The sequence below is a fragment of the Zonotrichia leucophrys genome, chromosome 4 (genome assembly GCF_028769735.1).
Source record: "Zonotrichia leucophrys gambelii isolate GWCS_2022_RI chromosome 4, RI_Zleu_2.0, whole genome shotgun sequence".
NCBI classification, from domain to species: Eukaryota; Metazoa; Chordata; class Aves; order Passeriformes; family Passerellidae; genus Zonotrichia; species Zonotrichia leucophrys.
Window position 1 is genome coordinate 1,388,640 of NC_088173.1, and position 26,386 is coordinate 1,415,025.

Sequence of the window (26,386 nt, forward strand, 5' to 3'; positions counted from 1 at the left end):
ACTAAAATCATATTGCAGCAAAATAAATGTTTAACCCTGAGCTTGAATGTTTTACTGAAGTTACTGGATTAAGCATATAATTAGTAAGAAATATATAGGAAGTATGTAATTAAGAAATTGCTAGTTAAAATTTATACCTAAAAAAGTGGGTGAAATCACTTTTGTTCACAGAGCAATGCTGTAGCTTTAAGTATCATTTTACTAGATCACTGTTGCAATCTCCAAACTTAGAAGAGCAGATAAAGATTTGAAACTAACTTTTAACAAACACAAATATAATGAAGATCTAAAATGGTTGGAGATGTTTAAATTTAGCTAGAAGCTTTAGAATTCAGTCTGAATTTAGAAAGGATGTTTGGAGGCTGGGTCCCACAGATTGCAAAGAGTCCTAGGGACCTCAATGTCAGCAGAAATTGGGGTCCAAATTTTGAGATAAAAGGGTTGGAAAAAGAAAAAAATGGGAAAAGAAAAAACAGAAAAAGTGTTCCCATAGAGGGAGAAAGGAATAATAGCTTTTGGACAGGATATAGGTGCACAATATCTGTTATGCTGGATCTAAGAGCATTTAAAAGAAGATGTGGAAAAAACCTGAAGATATTCCAGAGTGTTAAAATATAAACTAAGAGCTAGTGTTTAAACCCACTTATAAATCAAACAGTTCCAGTAAAAATAAAACATACATCAACGTTAGTCATATGAAGTTTGAAAGACAGATATATTTGTGTCAGCTGCACAGGAACACAGAACCAGCACTGTCTGCAAAGAACATAAGCTGAGAGCAGACATCTCAAAGCACCAAAGGCATGGAATAGTCATTGTCACAGTAAGACTGTCAAGAAAAATTGTCTGGCACTTTAAAAAGAGGGAGGATTGCAGCCATCTACATGCCATCACTGTCAGGCTGATGTGCATTTCAGAACAATTCTTGTAGCATTTTGTTCTCAGTCACGCCAGGATCTGCACTGAGCTGCAAGAACACCAGTCTGGACAAGGTGCTAGAGGAAGAAATTCACACAGACATCCAGGATGACATTTGCTGAGCTATTATAGATCTGTACTCTCTTTTTTTTGACATCTAATTAATTTGGGTTTTCTTCCTGGGTCAGCAAATGACAAATCTATTTGATAAAGCACACATTGCTAGCAGCTAAGAGACTACTGTAGCTTCCTTAGAGAACTGTAACATCTAAGTTTGTCCATGTTATCCATTTAAAGAACTATTAATATACAGAACAATTGCATAAAATACTAGGAAAATTAAAGCACAATATTAGCAAGGATATCTGGAAGGTCCCAGGGAAATGCAGTTCCCAGGAAGCAAAAAGAGGGGAATGAGCAGCCACGTAATTGTGTCAGATCATGCTCCACAGCGCAGGAGCGCAGGCCATGCAAGGCAAAGTCCAGGATGGACTAAACCTTCTCTGAGCACTCTTCTGGAGTTATCTGTGCCAGGGTAATGAGCAGCAGCAGCCTGTGAGTTTCAACGTTCTCCATTCTGCAATATAATCTTTCAAAAATGAAAAAAGCATTAATTTTCATTTAAACACTGTGGTAGCCCTCAGTGTTAGTCCAGGGCTTGAACATCCTGCCATTGAATAGAAGGAATTCCTTATTTTACAGATGTTTAAGTTGCTTGCATTTTAGTTCTACAAGATGACTAAGGCAGAAGCAGGTGAATTGAACAGCTCCAAACCAACCAAAAATACTTCAAGAATGTCCAGAGGTGGAAGGGACCCACAAGGATCAATTCCTGGGCCTGCACAGGACACCCCAAGAGTCACACCATGTGCCTGAGAGTATTGTCCAAATGCTTCTTGAACTCTAGTTCAGACTTAGGGCTGTGACCACTGCCCTGGGGAGCCTGTTCCAGGGCCCAACCACCCCTCTGGGTGAAAGCTTTTTCCTAATTACCAATCTTCTTTTTCCTGTATTATCCTTCAGAGTTAAAGACCTTGAAAGCATGAACCAAGTGCAACCTAAGAAAACAGAACATGCAACCTAAGAAAAAAAAAAGAAAATGAAAAGCTTACTATTTACTACATGAAAGGTTTTTATTAGCTCCTGTAAGCATAATACAGGCAAGCTCCTCAGGGAGTGTTTTTGTAGTTTTCAATCCTAAAAGAAATATTATTCACACTCTTCAGTTGTATTAAAAATGTCTCATTTATGAAAAGTGAGCTGTCTTTTGAAGGAAGAAAAACTGTGGGTGGAATTCAGACCATCAATTTCAGGTATCTAACAATTACTTTTTGTCAGCCCAGTTTCCATCTAAGTGGTTTAATGATATCATTTCATGTCTTAATTAGGATCTGATCACACTTCTAATGAACTGGAAACTTCTTATTATCTTTGAGGTGCTTCAACTGCCCTTGTTTGAGAGAGAGGGACAAAAGGCAAACAAGTAAATGGAGACACTTATATCAAGCACTGCTGCACTGAAATCTTTAGTGCCTGGTTCAAAGCAAGTGAGGGAGTGCCAATACAGAACTTAAATGTAAACATTAAAGTTCTCTACAGATTAGTAGACAGACACAGGCTCTACTGAGCCCTAGGAATTGAGGCATTTCTGACTATATACAGAACTACAGGGCATTCAGCGGGTGGTGATTCTTCTGATTACATCTGGTATCTGCCTGCTCCACCCACGGTGAAGGGAAGAGATAGGAAATGTGTACCATTTGCATGGACCAAGGGGCAGGGGTCATAATGCTGGCATTTTGTAAAGTAACCCAGTGATGAAACCATTCAGGTGGGAAATGGAAGATTTGATTCCAGTCTCAGCACAGAGAGGTCTAAATTTACAGTGCAGGGTACGAGTGCTGGGCTTCTTTAATATAGATTTTAAACAGAGGTTTCAAATGCAATACAGCTTGATGGAAAAATGCAGGTGTGTATGCATACACACACCCCCCCACACACACCCCTAAACAAAAAAAAAAATATTCAGGAGAGCTGAATTTGATGCATTTATTCCCAACTGAATGCTGGAAATGATAAATGGAATACCCTGGCTGATTCTGCCTTTGGTTCAAGGACTCAGTGCAAAAGATGCTTTAGAAAGCATTCACAACCAGGAACTCAAGATGTAACATTAAGTGTTTCCAAGTTACATAAAGTTTGCAGCCCAGGGCTCTGATTTCCTAAATTACTTTTCAAGAACTCACCATCTGTAAAGAAAGTTAGTCAGGTGCTCACTGAAGCCAATTCACAAGAGCTTCTAGGCTGATGACATACCTGCATTTATCTCCCTAGAAAAGGTAACTCTAGGCATGTACAAAGGATAAGGAGTGTGGGGCATCATTTAGAAATAGCAGGTAATTTTGAAAAGTGTGAAGAACATCTTGACTTATCTAGGACCTGGTCAAGACTTAGGCAGAATGGGTAACTGGATTTTTGCATGATTTCTGCAGTTGAGAAGAAATGGCAGCAAACATTAAGACTCAAAGTAAAGGAACACTTTTACACTGTGAGGGTGAGCAAGCACTGGCACAGGTTGCCCAGGGAGGCTGTGGAGCCTTGAAGAGCCCTTTCTCCAGCCCTGAAGACACTGAAAATCTGGATATAGGCCTGGGCAACCAGCCCTGCTTGAACAGGGGGCTGGATCTGATGCCCTCCAGAGGTCCCTTCCAATCTCTGCCATTCTCTGATTCTATAAATGTGATTTCAAACAATAATGGAGTTTTTAAAATTTCATTGCAGTTATTCTCATCTCTGTCTATATACTAAGAGAATTAGTTAATTCTAGTTAATTAGTTAATTAAAAAGTCCACTCAAAATTAGATATATGCCTTAGTTATATCAGCAGTAAATAAATACAAAGTCAGGCAATCTTTGTATATGGCAATGTAACTACATTAAATTCATAATTTTTATACTGAGTAGATAATTTGATAATACTGGATAAAAATATAAATGCAATACTCTGATAAACTTTTACTCACCTTTATAAATTCAGTCTACTTATATAAATGATGAATAAAGTATAAATTTACAGTGGCTGGGTTTTTCTAAAAATGCCTACCTGCTCCATAAACCACAGAGTAAACTATTCGTTTTGCTTGCTCTCTATCAGCATGTTTCACTTGCTCAATTGGAATCCCCTTCCTAAACAAACAAACAAAAATCACACATTTTCAGTTAAAACTAAGTTGTTATCCCCACTGAAAACTTATTTAAAGTCAATAATCATTCAATAACTACAAAATTGTAAGATGTGAATAGATGTACTTGAGGGCTTTTGTTGTCAGCCAGGAATGCACAACTTCTTTACAAATTTTCATGCTGATAGTCCATAGTAAATTAAACCATTTATTTTAATTTTAATCTTCTTCTTTCCATTTCAATTAAATTCTTGGTTAGGAAAAATCCTACTACTATATTACTAGCTTTTCAGATTGAGGAGGATTTAATAGTGGCTCATGAGAAAAATTAATTTCCAGCAGCAGCATTTCTTCAAGATGTGAGGGTCTAGACACGCAAAGCAGAAGTCTGACCTAAAGCTTGTTTAAATAAGACTATTTTCAAGGCTTCACTAACAGAAATATCAAACCTTTTCTCAAGAAATAACTGATTGAACAGGCACTGCTTGCTCCATATGCTTTACAGAGCTCCACAATAGCAAGGCTCCATAAAACAGCAGCTGATTCTGAACTCAAGAGTGCATCCAGATTACTCCCAGCCAAGTGTCCTCCTTCCCAGCTCCCATTCTCTCCCAACTGATATAAAACAGTCCTACAAAAATGCTAATGGACTTAGCAATGTGAAAAATGAAAAGCTATGACTCTGCAATCATCAAGTATGCGCCATCTATAGTTTTCCTTATCAAAATGCTTCAGAAAGAATACTGAAATTATTAACAACTGAAAGCACTGAAGAATATTAACCATTTGGTTTAAATGGAATGGTGTTGGGGGAAATCATACGCTCACTCTCTGAAAACAAATACTTACAAAAATTGTATTTGAAACATGGAGATTAATTGCTATCAGAGATACTTGATGACATCTGCACCATTTGAGAAAAAGTCTCCTCAGGAGACCGTCCATTTTTTTCATGAGTCTGGTCACATTTTTAAAACCAAAGTTTTCTATGGTTTGCTATGAAAGCTTTTTTGTCATGAAAGATGCTTTGCTGTGAAGGTTTTAGCAGAGGAACTTTGAGAAAATGGTGCATTTCTCTGAATCTTCTTCAAGGAAAGTCTTTCACCACTATTAAGATATTCAAATTTCTAGAAAATCAGCAGAGCCACAAATTTTTGCTTGCATACCTCATACACTGATTTTAGCCAAGCCTATGCTCAGGGCTGGTATAATGAGGCATTCTGAATGACAAACAGGCAGACACTGGATGAAATCAGATTTAAGCAAGTCTTCACAGCAGTACAGATTTTTGAAGAGAAAAAATAAAACTAAATACAATTTCCAGCCTTCATTGGACAAAAAGTCTTTGGTTTTGCAGAAGCTCACATTGTTCTGTTGACTACTACTAATTGCTTAAAGATGAAACAAAACTTTTCACTGCTCAGTTTAGTTGAGAAACAAGAGTAATTTAATAGTGTTTCCACCTGTAATGAAGACTGTTCCCACTTAATCATTCTGCTAGTTTGAGACTCTTACAATTTACTTTCTTAGCTGTGGCAGGTCAAAAGTTCATGGATCTTTTTGAATACAATAGGTTGAGATTCCCAGTTGTACCTGAATACAAGGACAAAGTGGCAATAAGAGCTAATAAGTGCAGAATTAGGAAACTAGACATCATTAAGGATTTCCTGAAACAATCTCCAGCAGAAAGACTCCAGGAATTTCCTGAAGAACCTGGCAGAGAACTACACAGACACTTGAGAAAGCATTGATCCCAAGGGAAAATAGAATCTGGTAAGAGCAAATATCACCTGACATGCAATACTAAGACTGGGGAATGCTGAAACTGGGGAAAGCCTAAAAATGTAATACTGCTTTCCTAAAACTGCATAATTTGAACTAGGTTGGATTGGACCAGGCAAGAAATGGGAGAACAGGAGCAGAATTTACTTGGAGATTGGCTGAAGTCAGAGGCTAGAGAAAACTGAGAGGCAGTGGGTACATCAGCTGCACACTTATCTGGAAAAGAAGAGCTACAACAGAAAGGACACAGTGGGTAAGAACTGTGGAGACTTGTAGGGGAATAAAGATATTCATCAGACCATGATGCTGAGGGAGACACAAGGTGAGACTTGCTGGGAGGAACTGGTGGCTCTAGAGAAGTTTTAGCAGTGAAAGACACCAGAACTGGATTTGTGCACAATTAGAACTGCTGCTAGAACTTTGATTATGATTTTGCATTATCCAAGCTTCAGCTTGGAAGGCTGACTGGAAAAACCAGAAATTGTCTCATTGCTGTGATGATGATTGGCAGTGTCAGCAATCACAGTGAAACCTTGCCTAACACAGTTATTGGTGCAGATGTACATGTATCATGTAATCATGGCAATCCAACAGTCACTTAGCAATTCCTGGTCTGTGATTAGTCATGAAACACATGGAAAAAATAAAAATTTCAGAGCCTTATCTTAAATATTTCCTTCAATATAATGTTACAAGCAAAATGGTCAGTCAACACCTCCAAGCATGCCAGTGGGAAATGTGAGCATTGGACAGAGAGGCATTACATGTACTACTCTGAGTATTTGCAAATTTATGTACCACCTGAAAGAATACATAATTATAAGGTATGAAATTACCATATAAATCAAAACTGCTTGAGCAAACAGAAGTCATTAATCATAACTATTCTTTTTTTCCTAATAAATGCTTTTTTTCTCTTTGTATTGACAATTATTGGCTTCTCCTAGAGTGTTTGATTCCTTCTGTAATTCAGAGAGGCATTCCTGCAGTTTGAGGTGAATGCTGTTTATTCCTTTGAACAATAAAATTAAAGGGGAGGTGTGCAGCTTCTCAGAACTGCAGCAGCCATGTTAGAAATCCCCAGTGGGCTTTCTGCTTTATCCTGTTTCCTTTACAAACTAATTTAGGTTTGTGATAATTGATTTGTTTTAATGGGTACTGTGAGAACCTATTTAATGATAAAATCTTTTTTTTGCCTTTGGACTCATCATGGAACACCCAAAATATTGATAAAAAGACATTGTGATCTGCATACTTGCATAAGAAGTTTTTAGCAAGCCATCCAGGGCATGAAAATATTCAGTGCTGAAGTGTGGTATATGTAACATAGATCTTTAGTGGAAATGCATTTTTTAAAATAGATTTGAATCTGAAAAAGGAAGGTGAATAGGCATAAAGTAGTCTTAGCTGCTGGGCAGGGACACTGACGCTGTGACTCCAGCCCAGCCAGCACTGTCTGTACAGCTGGAATGAGAAGAAGACTGTTAATGCAATGTTATAGAAATTGATACAGAAAAAGCTTAGGAGGAAAAAGAATTTGCTGCAGATTTTGTTGTGGAAACAGCAAAATTCCTGAAGGCCTGCAGGAAATAAATATGCAGTTACTAGTTCTAGTATGAAACGTTTTTCCATTTTTCCACATCCTTCTCATTACTCTCTCTCAAGTATGCTGGGAAAAGTTCAAGTTCATAATCAGTATTTTCACCATCTTCAAATCTCCAAATGTGCAGTATTTCACCTTCTGCATTCCTGTCCTTGCCTGCATACTTGTCTCAGCTATTTCCATATCTCTGATTTGCTTGTCCTTTACTTTGTTTAGCACTGATTTCTAAGTACTTTGCCTTATAGTACTTTATTTGATAGAGATCTCTTAGGCAGAAAAAAGAACAGCTCTCAGTGCTGGAAGACATGTTCAGGTTGGCAAATCTCAGCATCCTAGGAAAGAGTTAGCAGAGCTAAACAATCTGGGAAGGTTTGTAAGAGCAGCAAACAACTTGCAGACAAAAATTGTAGTATATCTAACAAACACAGTGAGAGTAGAGATACACAAAGTCTTTAAAAAGGTGGCTCTAGTAAGAATTGTACTGTTTGTCTAAAAGGGAATAGCTGCCTAATTCTGAGAGTAAAAAACATGGAGAAAAAAAATTTCTAGCAAACAATAAAGAAGGATAACATGAAATTATGATTAAGAAACAAAGTGAAGATACAAAACAAAAGGAGGTATATATCACTTATTACTTTTTCAGAGAAAATACTTTGAATATTAACATAATTTCTCCAAAATTCACTATACATTTTCATTTATTAATGGGGTCTAATGGACATCTCAAAGAGTTTCTACCGAATTCAGTCTTAAGTCACTAATACATATGAACACCAAGTTTCTTTATACCCCAAAAAAATACAGCAATCATATCTGTAATTTTAACAAAGTTTAACTGTAAACTGAAATAGCACATTTAATACAGAGTAGACATCTTAATGGATTAATTTTTTACCTGTACAGAATATTAAAAAACTAACATGAATTTTAGTATACAGAAATGAACTCACAAAACATAAACACATTAAAAAACCCATTAAGATTAAAGAGGCCACAGGGCATAACGTATGAGCAACGGCAAAATAAAACCTTGAGAACAGGTAGAAATGGGAGGAAATCAGTCTTAAAAGAATGCGATAAGACATTCCAGAATTTCTGGGAAACGCTGTGTGGGGACGGAAGGTAACTGTTTATGGGCAGGAAAAGGCAGAACAAACTCCTCAAACACAATATCTGGCAGGCATGTGCTGCCTTGATCTGCATTACACTCCAGCCAAGCTATGCTCACTCATAATAGCCACAAACCCTTGGCTGCTCTCTTGCATCTGCCAATTCATCCAAGTCCAAGCTGTGAATTGTTGGTGTGGGAAATGAGATGGAGTGGCATTAAATTCATTTTATATGTGGTCATTAATGTCCAATGAATGAGTCAATGTATGAGTGAGTACACATTTGTTCATCTGATGGCTCTTACAGCTTTTTATATTTTCATCAGTGAACTATATAAATCTCATTTTCCATCACCTGTTGCTGTTTAATAGCAGATGAGAGTGTTATATTCGGTAAGTTTGTGCCTGGAACTTTGTGTTGGGATATGAAACAGGTATGGACATTTTACGTAATCAGTAAAATTAGAAAAGCCCAGTTTTACAGCAGCATCACCATTGGGTGGATCATGTAAATTCTGAAAGTTCACTTTTTCAGTTTAGCAGACCTTATATCTGAGGCAGTAAGAATATATATACTGCTTCATATATATATATTTATATGTACATATAACAGATATATATATGTAACAAAGCATATGAGTATTCAAGACATACAGAAAAAAAAGGGCTACCTGTAATCCAGTTCACCCACTCACTGCTAATGCAATGAGGAAGAATAAACAATTTTTTTGAAAGCTGCTATTCCATGACTCATGGAAAATGCTGACAAGGCTCAGGCATACTTTGTCTCAGATATTTGCAAGGCAATATGCAGAAGTTAACTTGGAATTACTTTTGCCTGGCTAATCTCTGCTACAAAATACAGAAAAGGAAGAGGCTGGGAAACAGTTTCCCTGAAGACATTGTCATATCAAAAGATATCACTACTTTTGTGTTGTATCAATCAAGAGCTAGACATAAGATATGTAAAATTAGCCCATCTTTTTTTCATACAGAAATGTAAAATGTATGGTTTCTATGCTTTCTATAATTATGAGGCATTTACACAACTACATTCAAAAAAAAGTAATGAGATTATCTTTCACACAAGAGCATGGAGACAGCAGGATGAAAAATGAAATTTTTTTAGACTGCCCAGAAGAATGGAAATAGAGCTAAGATACTTTTCTAGAAATAGGAAAGAAACCTCTCCACAGAGAAGCTGTGGACTCCCTATTTCTGCAGGTGTTCACAGCCAGGCTGGATGGGCTCTGAGCATCCTGGCCTAGTGAAGGTGTCCCCTGTCCATGGTAGGGGGCTGGAACTATATAGCCTTCCAGGTCCCTCCCAACACAAACTTTGTAGGATTCTAGGATTCTATGAAAAAAAAGCATCTACAAAGACTAAAATACAGACTAATATCTTGCCAGAAGGGAAACAGCAGGTCAAGAGTAACAGAAAGATAAACCTTTCTGTTGTAACCTAAGTATATATTAGTTTTTTGTTGTATTTTTTTATCTATGTCACTTCTAAACACTTCTCATGTCCGATCCAAAGGTTATGTCAAATGCCTGGATTTGCAATTTTATCATTACCTGGTTTGCATAAGTGAGATAAAAGGTCACAGAATAACATCAAGAAACTCCTCACAGCATAGGACAGCAGATCCCTCACATCTCTTCCTCCTTACCTGAAGGCAATAGTATTACATCTATATCCATGTGTATTTATCCTCACCCTGGCATCAGCAGAGGCGGAGCTGTCTTGCAGTAACCACTGCACATGCTGGAGGACCTCTGGCATGGATCTTCCATGTAAATACTGGGTCATGTAGCCATGGCTCAGAGGGGAGAGAGTCACAACACACTATTCAGGAGTTAAACATTGTGTTTTACTTAGCTAAGAAGTTTTTTTAAAAGTTTTTATTTGTGTTCAGCTTCTTTGAAATAAAGACTACAGCTGTCATCTTGATGTCATCCTTCCCAGACTACAGCCAACTCTAAAACATTTTTGTCATTTTGTCTCTTTTCCCTTTGGGTATGCCACCCTACAAAACTGTGGTTTAATTTATTTTATATGTATTTAGCACCAGGAAAATCTTTATAACCCAAATAAAACAGTTTTGCAAGAATCCAGAAGCACTTTAGTATTTTAAAACTTCTTCCAGTAGCTAATCATAAAATAATTTATTTTGTGTGAGTAGCCTCTATAATCCACTGCATGAAGATTTATTTCATTAGTCCTCAGCCTCCTTTTAAAGAGCATGGTATCTAACCTTCATGTATTTTAAAGAAGATAAAGACAAGACTTTGCAGCTTGCCATGAGGGTCAGAAGTTTTCTGTTGTTACATTTTAAAGTAGCAAGGAACCAGACAAAGCAATTGCAACAAGGTTATATCATAAATTATAGCTATCATCAGTAACGACTTGCTGAGAGATTAATTTGGGACTGAAGTGATCCATTATCTTTATGAAGATATTTACTGGCATGTCGCTGTTTCAGGTATCAGATACTGAAGAGATAAATTAGATAGCACTTATTTTCAGTGCTCTTCATTAGAAAAAGGCCACTTAAAAGATTTTTCTGTAAAAATGCAAAATTCTGGACATATGTCAGCTGGAGCAGGAAGTCCCTGACACTGACATAAGTACTTGAAAGAACACACCTTACCCTGCAACCTTCACCTTGCCTCTCCTTCACCCCATTGGAAAAAAAGAAAAAGGGCTTTCACCTCACATACCCATAGTCTTTTTTTATTTCTGAGCCATGAGGGCAGTCTTACTTTAGGGTCTCTCTGGGTCTATGAGCACAGAAGAGAAGGAAGTCAGGGTAACTAACTCCCCACATCAGGTGCTGGTGTGAGCATCAAGAGTGATGGGCACCATCACTGAAAGAACAAATAAATGTTAATGGATTAAGAGGTCCATGCAAACTGGGATGGCATAAAATTTCCCAGAGGCCATTTGTATAAAACAACAGGGATCAAATGCAAATTAATGGCCTTGGAGTTCTTTCTTTACTTATCACAAATCACTTTTCAAGAAGCTTCAAATAGTTAAGACAGAGCAGCAGCCATTTTGGGAGATGACACAGGCAGCTGCAGCAGAGCATCAAATAATTACTCATCTTGGACCTGTCAAAAGTCTCATCAAGAGAGGGACCTTCAGAGCAGCCTTTAGATAAATACCAGAAAAGTGAAACAGAAAGAACAGAGTTCTTAATATATAATCAAAAGATGATGTAATGCTATCTCAGACATTACACAGAATAAAACATAGAGCTATCATATTGTTCCAACAATGTATAGTTTGCTCAGGAAAAATAGGCAGGGGAAGGAGGAGATGTCACATTACATCAAACTGCATCCTCACAAGACAGAAAAAAAATAAAGAGACAGACTTTGAAATATCTCAGCCGGGCAATCAAAAAAGGAAGAAATCAGTCATGCTATATATAAGGGTCTTGAACAAATCCTGCAGAGAGGGATAACAAACTTCCTATCCCATCTTTTTCAATCTTCTCTATAAACATCTCTTTCAGCTTAAATTTCTGCTATGCCTTGGGTCAACACTGAACTAAAGGCAAAAGTAAAAGTGAAGAATGAATTGCTGTGACAGTCTTGATTTCATCAAAATTTAGCTTGGCACTAGAGTTGAAGTTGAGTTAAATGAAATAAACAGAAATATTTTACTGAGCTCTGGAGTGTGCTCATAAAACAGAGCGTTTTATCAAAGTCACTCTAGAAGGACATGACTGTTTGGTGATAAGAGTTTCATACATAACAAAACCTTTCTATGAAATTAGCAAAGCTAAAAGTTATCAGACACCACAAAACAACTGAGGACTATCCAGCCTCCTCAGAGCTTGCTTTCTCTCTAGTTTCTGTTTTAGTTGTGGTGGTGGCAATTGTAAAACTTTATTTTTCATTTACTCTAGAAGGCCCAGAAAGCATTTAATGTGCAATAATAATAAGCTCCCAATGTGACCTAAAATTAAGCTGTCTGCTTAAACTTCTAGTTAACTGCCTCATTTATTTAAACCTTCTAAAACCAAAAGCCATTATGCTTCCTGAAGATTTTATTCCCTCTGCTTCATCTGCCAGTCTAAACTAAAGCCACAGCTGCACTTTTACAAGGCAGTGTAAAGTACCAGGTGAAATTTCCACAGGTTGTCATACAGACTGTCAGAGTGCAAAGTAAGACAAGTGTTAAATTTCATTAATATCAACTATTGCAAATGAGCTTTCAAAACACATAGAAATCTGTTTGCTGCAAAAGTAACACTGTTAAAATATTCCACACCAACACCTATGAGGTGTTGAACTTGGAACTTAAACATTTTAAAACTCTGATTCTGAGAAGGCAAACTGAACATCTTCCCCTTTTACCACATACAGCAGCTGCAGGAGCTGCAAGTGGTACAGCTCACTCACAACTTTTTTACCAAACAAGTTATTGAAAAGCAGATTCATAATGACAATACCTGTACATAGTACCTGTCCCTGAATTTGTGACTTGATTTAAAAGAGCATGCCTTCCCATTCAAACTGAAATTGTGTCTCTCTTAACAGCATATAAGAAACAAATTACTGATTCCACACTTTTTTATCAGTATCACTCTAAATAAAGGTACAAGATGAGAGATATTTTAGTTATTGATCAGAATAGAAATTATACATATATAGCAAAAAATGCTTCTTCAGAATCTGTTTCACCAAAGGAAAGTAAGTAGAAGCCTTGAAACTAACTAAAAATTGTAACAGGATTAGAAAGCCTGCCAAGTAAATGTTAATGAAAGAAATGTTATATTAAACCTTAGTGAGTGTCCTAGCAGGCAGCACTGAGCTTAGGACCTCCTGATTTACAGTGAATCAATACAGGCTGAGTTACAGAACCAAACTTCAGAGCTGAAGGATCACAACAGTCACACACTTCTAAAGGGAGACTTCAGCAGAGATGCTCACTTACACTCATTTAAGGGGGCTGCCATGTAACACACAGGAAAACTTTTCTCCACTCTCTTCAAAGGATTCTAGGAGTAACCTTAAATACTCCCCAGTAAAGAGTAGACATGATTGTAACTTGTTTTAATACTGCAAATATTTCACCATTTTATATGTGCTCAGTGGCATGGAATGTCTCTTCTTCATTGCAACTCCAAAACCAAAGATTTTGCCATTTTGCAATGGATGAAATGGAATGAATTAATTCAAATTCATTTCAGACTTGACATTAGGTTCATAAAAAAGGGGAAAAATGCATGAACCCCAGAGACCCCATGTCCTAGAAGATTAGAAGTGTATGAAATAGCAAGTGTATGAAATAGCCTGGATTATCTAAAAAATCTTTAGACAAATATGGGCCTCTAAGAACCCTTAACTGGCATAGCTCATTATTTAGACAAAGGACAAAACTTAAAGAGCTCTGCTTGGGGTAAAGGGAGCTGTGTAACCCTGTGGCTGAATCTTGTAACTCTATGTCTGCTAGTGGGGATAGGAGAGCTAAAGCTCTTCCTGTTTCCTCAGTAAAAATCCACCTGGATAAGCATGATTATTTAATTATTCCTTAATCACCTAACAAACACACAGGTGACATCTCTTGATTAATAATGACTCTGTTCAAGCTTGTTGATAATATTTTCATAAAATTAATATAGAAGGACAAATATTCAAATCTGTTTAAAAACCCTTCAGCTGCAGATGTGGCATTCACTTCCCAGAAATCTATTTAACTTATCCCTGATTAACTGGTCTTTCCTCTTGCTATTTGAGAAGGCAGCCCAACTGAATTCCATATCTGCTATACCATACAGTTATATGAATTAACCTGAAAAAATACTATTTTGTGGAGGATTAATCTTTAATCTATTCAATACAAAGAAGGTATTTGAAACAAAGTCATATGAAATGGATATGGGCAGGTGTGTATATATTTAGTCAGCCTACCACCAAGCATTTGTGCATACTTGACCTTATCTTTTTCAAACAGACCCAGTTATCTTTTTGTATGATTCAGCCCATGGGGACTTATTTTGATTAATTTCAGGAATATCCAAAATATCTCTGCTTATTTCCTGTGTTCTTCAGAACTCAGCAGGGTATCAGCAGATAGAGCTATTGTCAGGAAGTATCCTGAATTGCCAAGAGGCTGGAAAAACAAGAGTTCCTATTTTGTCACAGTTTCTACCAGACCAACTGCCAGCATGCAACAGTTTGGCTCACCTGGCCACCACTGGATATAATCAGCTCTGCGAACCCCCTGCTTTGCAAGTGGCAAAGAAATAAATTTCCACACTTCCTGTAGGAAGACATTCTGTGAAGAACAAACCAAATCTTCCTGTGCTCTTGTCTTTTTATGCAAGTATGGCTGAACTTATTAAAAAAAATCACCCAAAAACTTAACAAAAAGCCTTTTCCCCTTTCAACATGCTAATTTCAAGTAATTTTGTGCTTTGCTTCTCTCTAGGCTTTTTCTTAAGTAATTTCCAAAACCAGCATGTCAGTCTCTAACAAAACAGTTCAGAAGAGATATCACCATGATACCACAGAAATACCAGCTGAGGAGACAGGGACTTTCATGTTCAGAACATTTTATAAACAGTTCCCAAAGTTATTTGAAATGAAGTGTTCAAGTTCCTCGGATTGTGGTATGGATAGTATAAGCTAAAGACCTTTCCATGTCTTAAAAGCATCAGCCAACCAAGCCTAGACTACAAAAATGGAAATAATTTTTTTTTCCAAAATAATTGGTGCTAAAGAATTTATAAATTCCTTGGAATTCCAGGAAAATTACACACTTCTTTATTTTAGATATAAACTGCTATGGCTACAAAGACATAATGAGATATATCCTCTTCTCTGGAGCCAATTTTTTAAACTCTCTGAAAGCCACACAGACTCAGGTGAACAATTATCATATCCAAGGTAAATTCAATACCTGGAAGAAGCTCAGGTATTCATGCTGCTCTTCATCACCACACAAAAGAAAGCACTAATAGCATGAATATGAGGGAGCAGATGACAGATGAGAGAGTAGGGAGTATTTTGTGGTTTGGATCTTACAAAACTCAGATCTCAATGTGAAACAGGAGCAACTAGACCACTATCAAATTCTCCAGCCTTCTTTCAAACACTGCCATGAGTGCAAGCATTGCACACAACTGCCACAAACCATCCTTTCATTGGTATCATCAGAGCAAATATCACCCTTAAAGAGAATGCACTAACTACCTTGTTACTTTAATTCACTATCAGTAGTTAATGTGTATAGGTTAAATTACAGTTCAGAGCTAGACACTGATACTTTAAAGTGGATGCCCATTTTCATACTGGAATGGCAGCAGTTATCAGATTATTATACCTTTTAATACACAACACATCTGTACACTGAACAGTATTAGACCTACTCCTCTACTATATAGTTACATGTAAGTATTACAATATAGAAATTATTTAAATCTCTCTACTCTCCTATTCTTTTACTTTTAGAATTTAAGGAAAACTCACTGCATACAGACAAACTTTTTGTGTGTTCTCTGATTTCCATACTGAAAAAGAATTAGAGTACAACTCTTTAACAATGTTGTCTATTGAAGGCATTTTTCTGAGGCATAGACCAACTTGAGTAGCATTACACTGGATCTACAGACAATCTATAGCAGAGAATATATGACATAAAATATCCAGGTAATTTATCACTGCACAGGAAAATTTGTGCACAGGGACAGTTATCTTTCTACTCTCACACAATTAAACACTCACCATTTATAGCAGTAATAAATTCATGCTTGCAAGTAGATCATACTGCAAGCAACTTACAAAATATCTTTGTTAATTTCTCCCATTCTCAAATAGCAAATATCATCCAAAGAAAAGGTATGAGAAGATAACAGTAAATCAATACAAACCATCTAGAAATATTATTATTAAATCTCAGAGAAGTAATGTAGTCAAGAGGATGTTCTTTGTTTCATATGCTAGTATTATCCCTAGAGACTATAAACCACCTGGGTATTCCCTTTCCTAAATTTCTGGATATACGAGTATTGGACTTTCACTTCTATCCATTTGCTTACAGGGTCTATTCCTCTGAACCTCTTGGTTTACGAGGATATAGAGACTACATGTTTCACCATCTTAGTTCATAGTTATAATTTAGAAAGGGCAAAATGGTCTCATAAATCTGCTAGGCCATTTATGACAGACATATCAGTGTTCTATTTCAGGCGTGAGAACATAAAACACAGAACATAAATACACTTTGCAGATACTAGGGATATCTGTAGCAAATAATGGATCACAGTGACAACATCTTCAAGCTTCAATTGACTAAGCTTGTTCAGAGCCATCAATAACAGAGTTGCATTTGTATGGCCAGGCTGCACTCAGGACCCCTAATAGAGGGCAGCACTGTGCTCTGCTGGATGCAGCTGAACTTGTCACTGCTGGGGATCTCCATTTGTCTGAGGTAGATTCTAAAGAAACAAAGGAAAGGTCTTACCCAAATATTTAAAGTATGGATGAATGTTCCAATCATAGGAACTCTGAAGCAGTACTATCCTGATTTAAAAAATCACTCAAGCAGTAAAGTAGACAGAAGTCAGACAGGATGAAACCCCTATATGAAACACATCATGCTATGATGTGTTTAAGTGCTTAGCCAAATCAAGATACCTTTCCTGGTTTTTGACTCAATATTGCCAATATGAGTATTTACTTTGATGGAGGAACAACAACCTACTGAGAAGGGTGACAAAAGAACAGTTTGAAAGAGACAGGTAATCATTACACCCCAAATTACTAAATTTTGCAAACTGCAGATTACCTAAAAGACCAAACTTATTTTTCAGTATCTATTTTTCAAAGTGATTTTAAGATATGCACATCAAGAGCATTTTAAATTACACAGAATTACTTATTTTTCATTTATTCTGTAAAAGCTAAAGAGGTGAGAGAAAGTTCACACTGAGGTTTGTTGTCATCAGGATGTCTAATGGCAGTTGGGGCCCTTGGCTGGTCAGACAGCTGCCAAGACAGCTCTCGTCACCTTCAGCACTGGGATGATGATTTGGATTTAAAAGGATTATGACTGTCACAGGCCATCAAGGCAACATAACACAAGGTGAACTTGCAGGTAGCTAGAATCCATTATATAATGAATTTTTAAAAGTTTAGGCAAGCCTTGAAACTTTGCCATGTGTTCAGTGTGTCATTAACGTAATGCACTCTTGGTGTTGCTGTAATAGCAGGTGTTGACCTGTCTTTCAGGCTTTTTCTTTGTAGGACATAACAGAGAACTCACTGTAAGATCATTTTGGTAATACTTCATCATCCCAGCAAAACAGGAAGAAGAGCACTAAGCATATACAAGTGAGCATCAAAATCTCTATCACCTTAGTTTTAGCTGGGGTAACTATGTTAGATGACCAGAAAATACATTGGCTGTACAAGGCAGAGATGAGCAAGCTGGTCTAGTGGAAGATGTCCCTGCCCATAGCAAGGGGATGAACTAGACAATCTTTAAAGGCCTCATCCAACACAGACCATTCTGTGGTTCTGTGGAAGTTAACTGCAGCTTCTGACAGTTTTAGCTGAATAGCCACTTCAAGACAGTTCTGCCAAAGGGAATACACAATACTTCAAAAACACTCTACAGCAAGCAGTGTCTCCAGCAAACAGCTGAGCCCAGAGCAGGGAGGCACAGAATGCTGGAGCTGAGTTACTCCTGAAATGAGCTGTCTCTGCAAGCTCACCAGAGTAGCACAAGATCCAGCCCAGCCTGGCAGGAGCCTTGCCTCTCACTGGGGTTAGTTTGGGCAGTGTGTTGCACATGAGTGAATTTTAGCTTGGCAGTTTATATTCCACTCAGCCCTTTACTACCATGTACAGACACAGCCTGGGCTGACACACACACCTCTACCTGCTCTGATGACCAGGGTAAAGATTCCATATGAATGATGTTTAGCAGAAACATGGATCCAACAGGGTTCCAAGAGAAATGTATCTCTAAGGCACCAGAGATAGGCTGAGTCACAGCACAGAATACCAAACCAAATTGTGAAAGGAAAGCTTTTATACATGAGAGATCTTCATTTAATCAGGAACTCAGAGAGTTCACCTCTTTGCAGAAACTGCCCACCCATGTGTATTTCCTGCCAAATGCTATAAAAAGCCTGTGAAAGTTTTTAAAAAGGTTGGATTTCATTTGAAGGCTTTAGTCTGAAGGGCAGCAAAGGACCAGAGTCATGTTTCAGTGAAGAAGCTATGAAGTATAGAAAAAATAAATGAATAAACTGATACAAAACTTGGCTGGACTCTGGAGTGTGGCTCAGATTTCTATCCAATAATGTATTCTTCTCTATTTATATTTAATATTTATCAGACTAAGGATTCTTAGATATAGAAAACCTGCTAAAAGATACCACCTGACACGCATTCAGAAGCTGATATGCTACTAGATACTAACACTAACCTAATTTTTCGTCCTTGGAGAGGGAGCTTCAGAAACTAATCCATTCTTTATAGATCTTGTAGAGAAAAAACCTTTTTTTTTGAAAAGGTTTTTCCAATTGTACAAAATATGTCAGGAAAGACAAATAGTAAAAACACGCAATTCCTTCAAACAGAACAAAACTTTTGCTATGCCCATTGGTGTATCAGTTGCACAGATTTTAAAGGATAAAGACCCAGAGAAAACCAGATGATCAGGAAGAGATAAAAGATTTGTTGTTTATTTTGTTCTTCTCATTACCAGTCAGTAGAATCAACTACAGACTATGAAAGAAGAATAAATATCTGGAATGAGAAAGCATTTGTGAAGCCTGTAATTTTATATCTTCTCTTTGGTGCCAAAGAAATTAAGGACAACGTTCAAAAATCCAAGCTGAGTTCAGTAGGAACTGACCCAACAGGAGGAATTCAATTTGTCAGAACAAATACAGATGTCCACATTTAAGCTGGCCACCCCAGACCTACTTTGTTCTCAATGGTGAGAACTGAGAACTCAACACTTTTATTGTGCAACTGATATTATTACACAGGGCATATCAGCAGTCTGCCAAATGAATCTCTCCAAGTATGTGACAGATGTCCAAGGTTAGATGAGATTAAACACACCCTTCGTGTTTCTGTGATTCATAAGTCATTTAACAGATTCAATAGAAAGTTTCTTCCAAGCATTAGCTTTACTGAAGCTTGAGAGTAGAGTCAGCAGAATCATTATGTAATGATTTTGTAGACACACCATGACAATTCTGTCTGATAAAAATATTTGCCTGTAATTCTTCATTAAATTTAAAGTTACCGTGTAGCAACTGCAAGAGGTTGACGGCTGCCAAGAGCCGTGAGATTGCTGAATAGAATGGTATTTCTGGAGCAGTGCCCAGAGCTGAGACAAAATTTGACTCATCTTCATGCATACATTTCCAATAAATCATCAAACTAAAATAAGGATTTAACTCCATCATGAGGTTCCAGCGATATCGAGTTAGAGCTATGAATTGATTACAGTATCAAGAGAAGTTCCTAAGAAACTTTAGAAAAAAGGTGATCTTTCCATAGATATATTTCATGGAATGCTTGTGGTCTGGAGTTTTGTTCTCTCTCTCTTGAAGGCACACATCTCAAGCAGAAACAGTTGTTGGTAGCAGAATAAATATAATGTGAGCTCCATTTCTTTGTACAGATTCAGAACATATTAACAAATATGTCCCAGCCCTGGGTGTGTTCAAGGCCAGGTTGGATGGGGCTTGGAGCAACCTGGAATAGAGGAAGGTGTCCCTTCCCATGGAAGGGGAACTGGAAACTGGTGGTCTTTAAGGTCCCTTCCAACCCAAAGCATTCTAGGATTCTAAGATTCTGTGAACTATGGAAGTGTGCAGGAAGTACCACGTTTGGAACACTATGCCTGCAAAAATTTAGAAACTGTAGGATGAGAACTGAGCTCAATCAATCATAGGTATTTTTGCTTTCATTTTCAGCTAACAATCTTCCAACTAAAATGGAGATGAAAAGATAAAAAAGAGGGGGAGACAAAGAAAATAAGCCAAGTGCCTAATATTTACATGAACTACAGTCTGTTCAAACAGCTTTATGCTACAGCATTCTATTCAATCTTTTTCTGACCTATCTGTTGAAACCACAAGTTTCTTGACATCTACCCTGGCACTTATTGAATGCTCATGCACTTTTGAGTGCAATGGAGTAGTAGTCTCAAGTGAGGTTTTTAGGCATCACCACGATATAAACAACAATATAAAATACCTTCAACAGCTAAGTGACTACTATTCTATCTTTTTTGACAGTTAATATTTTAATTGGCATACTGAAGAGATTAGTAAATAATTATATTGATAGGGAGATTAAAATATCTACCTTTTTAAAATGATTGGGGTAGCACCTTTTCCAAATAATTCCAGAATGTGGAAACACTAAACCCTATTAGTTCAAAGGAGATCCCATAAGCTCCAGTCTCTGTTTCTCAAGTATATGTAATATGATTCCAATACTTCTATTGGATATCTAAGTAAATTTCAACAATGCTTGTACTGCTACTCAGAAGAACTGTTCTGCTTTTTTAGATGGATAACCTCTCTAAGTGCTGCTCTGGATTTTTTAGAAGAATTGGTTAAAAATAATAGAAGGAGGAAGCCATCAGCAACCACCGTTCACAATATATCATTGCATCAGCTTTAGCCACAAGGCTCATACTGGCCAGTTGGATTGCAGAGTTTTGATATGTGGAGAAGAGAAGGCTCAGAAAGACAGAAGGGAATTCATAGTGTTAAAATAGTATGAACAATAGATATTGTAACAAAATACTGTCTTTTGTTATCATTAAGCAGCAATAAAATAGCTTAGGTGATTCTTAATATTTTGTCTAATTACTATTAAAATATGCAACATTTAATCTTACCACTGAGAAGCCAGTGTGGTAAAGATATCACTGATTTCAGGTTCTTGGAACAGTTTCAGAAGTTCTGGTTCAGATGATAAGTCAGCAAGGATCCTTAACTCAATATGGGAAAAGTCTAGAAAACAGTGTTAAAATGCATCTATTGCTCTAAAATAAAAACATACCTGCATTTTAACCAGAATATCATAAATTAAAATGTAAGCCTGGAGTAGTCAATCATTTCTTCATTCTCAAAAAAGGCAGGTGCCTGTAAGAAGCTCATCCTGAAGATGCTATATTCCAGCTATGGATCACAAAATGTCTCAGTCCTTCATTATCTTCATGTGTCAATTAATATTATTAACTATTTCTATTCACAAGGCAAAAATATCATCTACTTCCAAAACATAATAAGGAACACACATCACATAACAAAATTAATTGTTACTAAGGGATTTGACAGCCTTGTAAAATATGTCATCCAAAGGAGAGGGGAAAAAGACATGAGAGAACTGTGACTATTAATATGTATGAGAATAATAATTCACTCTCTCTCTTACCTGCTGCTAAAAATGTACATCCTTTTTTTGAAACAAACAGCGTTCTTGGGGAAATAGTTATTATGTCCTCTTCTTTTCCTAGAGAGGAGATCCACATTTAAATCCCAAACACCAGTTCAAAAATACTGTGCTGCAAACCATAGAAGGTTTTATACCAAATACACAGCCAACACCACAGAAATGGCAGTGTAAGCAAACTAGCAGAGCACCAACTGCCACCATCACAATTATTTCACTATATCAGTCATGTACAACTTTACCTTCACCACCCTTGCAGTACTGCTCACTTCCTTTCTCAAATCCACACCCTTTCCTAAACACAAGCTATCAAATATATAAAATAACTAACATTATTCTCAGATCACTTAATAAAGGATACATTTATAAAGAAGGGTCTACAAAAATAAGTAAAAATATGTATTTTTGTATCTTTAAACATGCTGCAGCAATGTATTAATAACCAAATTCTGAGGTGATAGGGGACTATAATATTGAGAACATACAGCTGTCATAGGCATCCAAATTGTAATGACAGAAATCCCCAATAATATCATGAAACACTAACACAAGGTACTAGAAACTGAATGCATCCAGGGAATATCACTTGGCATAGTGTAGGGAGGGATGGTGTTTGAAATGCAACAGGATCTGGTCAGCATAAAAGTGAAGAAAATAGAAAAAATGTGTCTTGATACAGGAAAAACTTCGAAATACATTTTTGAGAAGCATATAAGATGATTAACAAAGTCTCCAGAAAGTTTCATGTGCCACAGTTATGCCCAGCACCTCAGGTTTATGCTGCCCCTGCTGACACAGTTTTTAATAGCAACTTTGAAAAAATACTAATAAAAATGACTCATGTAGATAAAATAAAACTGCTGTCAAAATTTTACATTATCTTCCCTAGCCTCCTGTTTAATGACCTGTATTATTTCCAACACAGGGAGTGAAAAGCTGTGAAAAGGCAAAGCTTGACCTTAGCAGAAAAACACTGAGCAGCACTGCCCAGCTGTGGCTGCAGGCATTCCAGGAGGAGAATGTGTGTTCCAAAATCTTTCTTATATTTGAGTCTGCTCTATGGGTTTCTCTCTTTATCACTTGGCTCATGCTTTTCTAGACTTCACTTTGATTCTCTCTGAACCATCTGCCTTAAATCATCTGCCTTAACACATCTGTTATCAAAAACAACACATCTGACTAACTCCTGGTGTTTAGTTGTGAGTATGATTAAAATGGCCCAGCTTAAACATTGACTCAGGCAAAGCCTTATGAGCTAAACACACAAAATCATCCCTAGGATATTTAAGGTATTTAAGATGTATCATTTCATTTGGAAAAAGTGAGGGAAACAAAAAAAATCTAAAAGCTTGTAACTATTTAAATCACTGCTGAAACACCAAGTATTTTTTTCGTGAACATCAGAAAAAGTAATTGGTTTGAATGCTAATGTATAACAAAGCATTGATTATCTGATATTTAATGCTGGACCTATCAGCTTGCTTCAAAATATAATACCACACAGAAAAATAATTAGATAAAACTGTCTTTTCATCTTAATAAAAACACAGTTTACCTTTTATGTACTGTTTCTTTGCAATTGTAACCGGATGTTTAGAGATACCTTGGATGTTCTACAAACAGGAAGAATAAAAATGCTTAGTAAGTGAAAATGTATTAAAATATGTTTAGGAACAGTTTATTACCAGCATTACTGACATTAGTGCCAACAACTTTTTCCCATATAATAAGAAAGATTAACCACTTTGCCTTCCAAAGGAATCTTCACCCTCTGCATCTGTATATACTTTTGAATATTTGTTCTTCCATAAAAATTGGAAGATTCTAAGAACAATTACTTGCTTGTAACCATTTCAAAGCCTAATCTCTGGATGCATCATAGAAGATAATTAGTAATCCAATAAAAAAAGAATTTTCTTCCTGTTTTAACCTGTGTCTTTTAGTTATATTGCATTACTTTTGAGAAAAGAACACATGTGAATCTTGTCTGTAGGCTAAAGGAGCTGAATATTCTTCAGCCTCTTGGATTTTTTCTAGTATCTATTCCTACTATTTTTAAATGCAGGATAAATGAGGAACCATTTATTGTCTACAGCACATCAGTACAGGTTAAAAACTAGAGCTAATTTTATCAACCAATAGGCAGGTCTAGGATCAGCAGCAAATTTTTTTTTCAAGGTCTGGGTTCATACACCTCCAGTAAAGCATCAAAGATGCACAAGACAACTCCTTTCTGTTATTTTGTGTCATTATGCTTCTTTATCTAGAAAAGCTACACATGACAAGAGAATGTGTATCAAGCTCTGATTTTGTCATTCCATGTAATTAATTTGCAAGTGGTTCAGGAATTAGAGGAACATACTAATATTATGCAATACTGAAAGTTCAGAGAGTGGGAATAGTGCTATATAATTTCCAAATCAGAACGATCATTTTCTATGCAATTTTCAACTCAAAATTGTTATTTTAAACTTAAGAGGGATGTAATCAGACAGCAAAAGCTATTGAAATCTAAAGCAGAAGCAAAAGAACAAAACCCCCAACCACAACAGTGCCATTCCTAGCATGAGTACCACCCTTAAAGATGTACAATTAAATGTACTTAAGTTGAACACCTGCCACAGCATCCTACAGAGAGAGATAGGAAAATACCACACAAAATACAGAATATTTTCACAGCATGGGTAAAAATTAGCAACACTGCTCTTAGTCCATCAATACTCAGAAGAAACACTTGCCAACTGGAATATTTTATTCTTTAGCTTCTAGAAACAGTCAAAAACACATTTGTGGCAATGCTTATGGTAATGCATATTTTAAAGTCATTTTTGAAGCAAGTGGTTATTTAATCTGTACACAAAACTAACACTACCATTGGCAGCTATTGATTTCCACTAACAACAAGATGGGTAGAACTAGTATTCATTCCTATGAATAATATGCAGTCCAAGTGGCCATGGAATCTAGTAGATCCTCAGAAACTCAGAAAATTTAGTCCTTTATTATGTACCTGGACATGAATGAATGTGGGAGCCTAATTTTACACACATTAAAATATATTTTAACTCTGATTTATAGAACCATTCTAACAGAGGATGGAGAGGGGCTTTTCATTTGACTCTACACTGGTATTGTGACATGTACTTAGGTAATTTCCAGCACAGGTTAAAATTGTTTATAGTTACTCTCACTGATATTTTTCCTTGTCTCATTAGCTTCAAAATCCTGAAAAAAGTTTTTTTTTAAAAAAAAAACTATTTCAAAATCTATCAACAATGTAAAAATCAATCACTATATTGGTATCTTGTTTACATTGAGGGCATATGAACAAAGTCTACCTTAAACTCAATTTTAAAAGTGTTATTAATAATTCTGGAAAACACCAGTAATTACAATTGCAAAATGTGTTTTCACTTGTAAATTAGTTAACACCTCATAATTTGACTAGCTCCCCAGAAAAGAGGTAACTCAAGAAACATGAGAGTTGTAATGCTCATCTTTAAGCTATTGGAATAGTTCAGCACATCCCTCTCATCTAATTTTAGATTAATTAATTTTATGCAAGTTGCTGGTTTAAACAGGCTGCGTAGAATCCCTCTATAGCCACGGATTCTACCTCTACTGGCTCTACCTCTACAAAATATAACCTGTAGTTTTGTTTTTATGTGTACATTTCAAGTCTTTCTGCAAAAACTTCACAGACCATCCAATCTGAGATGTGAATGTTATCCCTTACTGTTAGAAAAGGGCATCCACATCTTGTTAGAACCTACAAAGAAACCAAATTGCCCTCTCTGAAAAATCATGTTTCAACAGACAAGAAGGAAAACTTGAAAAGGCGTGGTGGAAAAGCTGGTTGTGGAAGTTGACTATTATAATACCTCTCGTCATTGTTTCTGAGTGAGGGTAAAAAAAAAAGATTAAGCTATTCTAGTAGATAATTAACAAGAAAATCCTAGAATTATTTTTTAAAATATTAAAAACATACAAAAACAACACTGTAATCCAAAATTATCTTCCAACTGATAAAAGGATAGATGAAGCCCAAATCCCAGATTCAATAGGTCTGAAAGGCTGTGATAATCAGGGCAGATTTCTGAAGAAAGCAGCTGTCACTCTTATCTTCCACAAGGACAAGAAGGAAGATGCAGAAAACTACAGGCCAGTGAGCTTCTCCTCAGTTCCCAGGAAGATGATGGCACAAATAAAACATCTGCAAACATATTCAAGTCAAGTAGATGATCTGGGGCAGTCACCATGGATTTAGAATGGGGAAATCATGTTTAACCAGTGACACCTTGTGCAATGCAGTGAGCAGCTCTGTGGAGGCAGGGAGAGCAGCAG

General features: G+C 36.7%; 1 protein-coding gene across 1 annotated transcript in view; it reads right to left on the reverse strand.

Moving 5' to 3' along the window:
* Positions 1 to 26,386, reverse strand: part of POLN (DNA polymerase nu) — a 97,824-nt gene that overhangs the window by 29,798 nt on the left and 41,640 nt on the right. The window contains exons 18-21 of the mRNA XM_064710199.1: positions 23,598 to 23,655; positions 22,025 to 22,102; positions 21,486 to 21,600; positions 4,022 to 4,104 (exon numbers count right to left, since the gene is read on the reverse strand). Coding sequence (XP_064566269.1) covers positions 4,022 to 4,104; positions 21,486 to 21,600; positions 22,025 to 22,102; positions 23,598 to 23,655 — 334 coding nt within the window. The remainder of the gene's footprint in view (positions 1 to 4,021; positions 4,105 to 21,485; positions 21,601 to 22,024; positions 22,103 to 23,597; positions 23,656 to 26,386) is intronic.